This window comes from Acyrthosiphon pisum, chromosome A3 (genome assembly GCF_005508785.2).
Source record: "Acyrthosiphon pisum isolate AL4f chromosome A3, pea_aphid_22Mar2018_4r6ur, whole genome shotgun sequence".
Taxonomy (NCBI): domain Eukaryota; kingdom Metazoa; phylum Arthropoda; class Insecta; order Hemiptera; family Aphididae; genus Acyrthosiphon; species Acyrthosiphon pisum.
In genome coordinates, this window is record NC_042496.1 from 19,901,377 (window position 1) to 19,906,510 (window position 5,134).

The window sequence follows — 5,134 nt, forward strand, 5'->3', positions numbered from 1 at the left end:
TGGATAAACAAGTTCACATTGCAGCAAGATTGACGTCCAGCTCAAACACTCTATGAGGATAATTTCTGGTACGGTAAAGTCAACCGCCGTAAATCAGCTGGTCACAGAGAATGGTCAAAATACGCTGACAACCAATCTCTCCCAATCCATCAGGACACCATTCATAATGGAAGCCTCAGGCTGAAATCCAGAAAACCCGCCCACATTAGTATGAGGAAACTTATTGCGGACCGCTACGATGGCCTAGCTGATTGGAAATCAGAATGGGAAAAATTTAATCCGGACTCCCACAATATAATACAATCACTAGGAAACACGTTACCAGGACATCAACTACCTCGACGAGAATGGGTCGTGTTAAATCGACTTCGCACTGGACATGGGCGCTGTAAAGAGCTGCTCCACAAATGGAAAATGGCAGACCTCCCAGATTGCGACTGTGGGCATCCCTCTCAGACCATCCATCATATAATAAAAGACTGCCCCCTCCGCGCATTTAAAGGATCAATGCGGGAACTTCACCACGCTACGGATGAAGCTATTAATTGGATCAAAGCCCTCGACATTATACTTTAAAGAAGAACATACCACTACATATTTTATCAATTATTCACAGTTACCAAAATCCATCCATGTTATTTATCTATTTGTTTATTTTTAATATTACTAATTTTATTTGCTTGCTTGTACTTATATACCATACGATAATAATAATAACTAATGGATGGAGTTAAATTTGAATTCAATGATATAAATATATATCATTGTATTTGTGTATGTAGTCAGCCTATCGCCTATGATATTACAAAGTATATTAATTGATGATATTATTGTGAATAAAATAATTTATTTACCTATTTATGAACCTTATTTTAAATTTTCTATCCTTAGCTATACATTTTTCACTACAAAAAATTTGATAAATGATGTCAAAATTCAAACTTTAAATGCTTATAAAAAATGTGTGCTTAAGTATTTTTAATATTTTTCACTTGTTTTGGTAACAATATATCAGCAGCTTTGTATTTAATTTTCACGCTTCTTTTACCAAACAAATAACATTTTATTGACATTTATAGACAAAAAAAACTAAAAAAGTTTCTAAACAGCACAAAACGATTTAAAATATTATGTTATTACAGTTATTTATTTTTCAATCACACCATACAAAAACAAGTTTTTCAAATTTCTGACTTTCTTAATATTTTTTTTCCTGATGATTTTGAAAACTATTCCGAATATTTTAACTTTTCACCCACCAAAAAGAACTGGATCAATTTTTTAGATGAAAATTTAAAATAGTACTGACATACATCATTGGAAAATCAATACATTCGAAATAATTCTAAACAAATTTTAAAAAAAAATGTTACTATAATATATTATACAACTTTTAATTTTTATTATTCAAGTATTGTCTAAAGATTAAAAAAATTTACACAATAAAAACCTAATTCTATACAAACTGAATTTAGTTCTTATTTAATATGATTAGTATAATATGTTAAAAAATCAAATTGAACAACAGTATACAGTTATAACTTATAACTAATATAGGTATACAAGTACGATCAATTACGAGGACGATAGATGAAAGTATAAAGCCAGGTGCCAGTGGGCATCGCAGCTACTATACAGCTGTATACAAGGTTTTATTCACAACGGACGATATGGTTTTGTTTCATGTTCGTCCCGAACGCCCGAATAGACAAATTCAAACATTCATAACAAGTTTAAAAACATTTGATATGAACACTTCGTATATGTCTTGTACAATTACCGCTTGATGAGAACTTTTTTTCACACCGGCCGCACTCGTATGGTCTTTCACCTGTGTGTATTCTATAATGTAGAACCAAAGCTGATTTTCGAGCAAATGATCGGCCACAAACATTGCACGCATATGGTTTCTCCCCAGTGTGCGTTCTTTTATGTCTATCCAATGTTGTCTTCTGCGAAAATGATTCACAACAAACGTTGCAAGAATATGGCTTCTCCCCAGTATGCGTTCTTATATGTGTAACCAATGTTGACTTATGCGAAAATGATTGACAACAAACGTTGCAAGAATATGGCTTCTCCCCAGTATGCGTTCTTTTATGTGAAACCAAATTTGCTTGCTGCGTAAATGATTGGCCACAAACATCGCACGCATATGGTTTTTCCCCAGTATGCGTTCTTTTATGTATATGCAATTTGGATTTATAACTAAACGTTCTAAAGCAAACGTCGCACTGGAGAGGAGTGTTTCCAGTGAGAAAATTTTCGCGACTGTGTACACCGTTAACATTGTTAAATGTTTGATTACAATATTGGCCAAAATACATACCTGTGTTGGTAATAGTGCGATATTCTGACGTGTGATCGTCCAAAGAATCAAACAATTCTAATTTCTTTTCGTCGTCATCGTCAATAGGATTAATACTATCATAATATGTCTCCACATCCATGTCCACTGGTTGAAGGGAATCGTTTTTCAAATATTCTCTATCAGACGTCTGTTGTTTACTTAATTTTTTCGGGGACATAAGTTCTTTACTAGTAACGGCCTATAAAACATTTTTTTGAAATAATAATTAGATATTCCCAAATTACATACATTGTATATATTTAAAAAAAATTCCTAAAAAGTTGTGAATTTCTAACAACAAAGTAATTTATATACCTAATTTGATTGTTCTAAAAGGGGGACAACAGATATAAAATAAGTAGCATTACAAAACTACATAGGCGCAATAAAAAGAATATAATATATTATTGTAAACCTGTTTTCTTTTTTTTTGTGCTGTAGGTAATCTAACACTGATTCTGTTTTTATATTATTTGAAATACATAATATTTAAAATGGACAATTCAGTAAACCATTGCTGTAACACACTTGTCCTCAGACCTCAACCAATTTTTAATGTGTTGCATACTAAAAAAAATATGTTTACATGTTACAGAAAACAGAACTTATTGGAATTATAACTGAAATTTGAAATAAATAAATTATGTTAGGAAACATTCTTTTTGAACTGTTTTTTTTTTAGTAAAAACATCAAATAAAAAAAAATATTACATCAAATAAGGAAAGTGCTCTTTTATCACATTATTTTTAGTGTTTTATAACAGTGGCTGAATTAAAGACCTTTAAGCAACCTCCTAGTTGCGCCTATACAAAACCATTTCAAATTTGCTCAGAATCGGATTTGAATGTAGTGGTTTTATAATAAATAGTCATCTTAACCTAAATACCTATATACATTTATACATTTTATTAAAGTAATGGGTTGTAAGTACTAAATATAAATGATGATACATTTATGGGTATAATGCAGGAACTTACTATAATTAATATTGACAACATTTTGAATTTATATGACGAATAACTGTTCTATGGATTTCTAGGGAGAATGGAGGGTTGCCACAATATTATTGATTTCTATTAAAAATTGTTGTAGCCTCATAATTTAAAAATTTTCCCTTTCCACCGTATGACTTTTTAAGAGATACCACACTACTTCTATAGACTATAATGATTAATGAATATCAAATTTAATTAAATATCTTAGATAAAAAAAAAATAAATAATAAGCTATTAAAAATTTATACCAACCTTAATAGATTTTTTCTTATCTTTCTTTTTGTTCTTGAATATTTTTTTAAATCTACACAAGAATAGAATAATTATATTTTTCACAGCAATACAATTATGTTATAAAAAGAATTACAAATTTATCATACACATAAAGAATATTTTGTTTATATTTACACAAATTATTATAAACAAAAATGATGAGCTAATTTTACTTATTCTCATACTCACAAATCAGGGTACTCCTCTTCATGGACTTTCAAAATTCTCGAATTATAAGGAGTGTTAATCATAGCAGGATCTATTTAATTAAAATAAAGGTATAATATAATACAACATTCTCAACACAATATAATTATTTATAATATAAATTAAATTAAATATTTAAGAATAAATATCTATACTTTATTGTTTACCATTGATTAGTCTTTCTATTTCTCTCTCATATGTGATTTATAAAATTAATTAAATAATAGACAATTAGTTTATAATATCCAACCAAGACAGTTAAAAATATTTTCAACAGTAAGTTGTCCTACATTTTACAAATTAGTTTTGAAGAAATACAATAGGTTCATGTATTTTTTTCTGATACGCAATTATAGTGATAACACAAATTTACTATCTAGGGGGACAGAATGGCCGAGTGGATTAAGGCGTTGGTTGAGATGTACAGTTGGAACCTGGCCGTGGATGGCATTTTTCTTCGGGCAAGTCACGGTGTCCGGAGAGAAATGCTGCCATCCCCCACCCGAGCATGCAGATACCTACAGGTGCTCACTAAAAAATCTGCTAAACCAAAAACACACGTGTTTACAAACCTACAATTTCCTTCCCTACAAACAAAAACAAACAGCTAAGGGCCATAGTTGCCAGGCTTCATGATCAAAAAAAAAAAAAAAATGAAATAATTACTATCATTAAAATAAAACTAATATTGAAATATTTTGTGTCCGAAAACAATTACAATTTATCAATAATATTATATATCCTAAAAATTAAAACATACATAAGAATTTAATATATACACTTTCTTTTCCCTTTTCCATTTGTTAATAGTCCAGTCAAATTAGGTTTTCAGCTTGGAAAAATTCCCACCTAACAGAATTTTGGTACACATCTTTATTGCATTGTTGTAAGCAATGTGTAAAGTCGACCTCGTTATCATGTACGCATTAAAGGTTATTTGAGGTAAAAGGTCACCAAATTGGCCTTTTTTTAATATCTTGTTTTTTATTGGTCGTACAAAAAAAGTTTTGGATACAAATTGTAGAGGAGGTAATTATCTACAAAAATGGTCTTCTGATATTTTCACGTCAAGTTTATAGTTTTTCCGTTATAAGGCCAACAAAGTGTACACTTTTAATGAAATATGATTTTTCCACTAAAAACAATTAGGCTTTGCGTAAATATCTCGCTTTATACTGTTTGTACAATAAAAAGTCTCAAACAAAAATTGTAGAAGACAAAATTATCTACAAAATGGTTATATGTATATTACGAGTTTATTACCAGGTACAAATTTGGTTGGATAACAATTGAACCCCCGGACAAGTG

At 30.1% G+C, this 5,134-nt stretch overlaps 1 protein-coding gene across 1 annotated transcript in view; it reads right to left on the reverse strand.

The window, feature by feature from the left end:
• LOC100163121 (zinc finger protein 260) overlaps positions 1 to 5,115 on the reverse strand; it is an 11,171-nt gene extending 6,056 nt beyond the window's left edge. Inside the window, exons 1-4 of the mRNA XM_016805976.2 lie at positions 3,994 to 5,115; positions 3,809 to 3,878; positions 3,599 to 3,650; positions 2,330 to 2,549 (exon numbers count right to left, since the gene is read on the reverse strand). Of these exons, the coding sequence (XP_016661465.1) occupies positions 2,330 to 2,549; positions 3,599 to 3,650; positions 3,809 to 3,870 (334 nt within the window). The 5' untranslated portion in view covers positions 3,871 to 3,878; positions 3,994 to 5,115. The remainder of the gene's footprint in view (positions 1 to 2,329; positions 2,550 to 3,598; positions 3,651 to 3,808; positions 3,879 to 3,993) is intronic.
• Between the last annotated feature and the right edge of the window lie 19 nt (positions 5,116 to 5,134).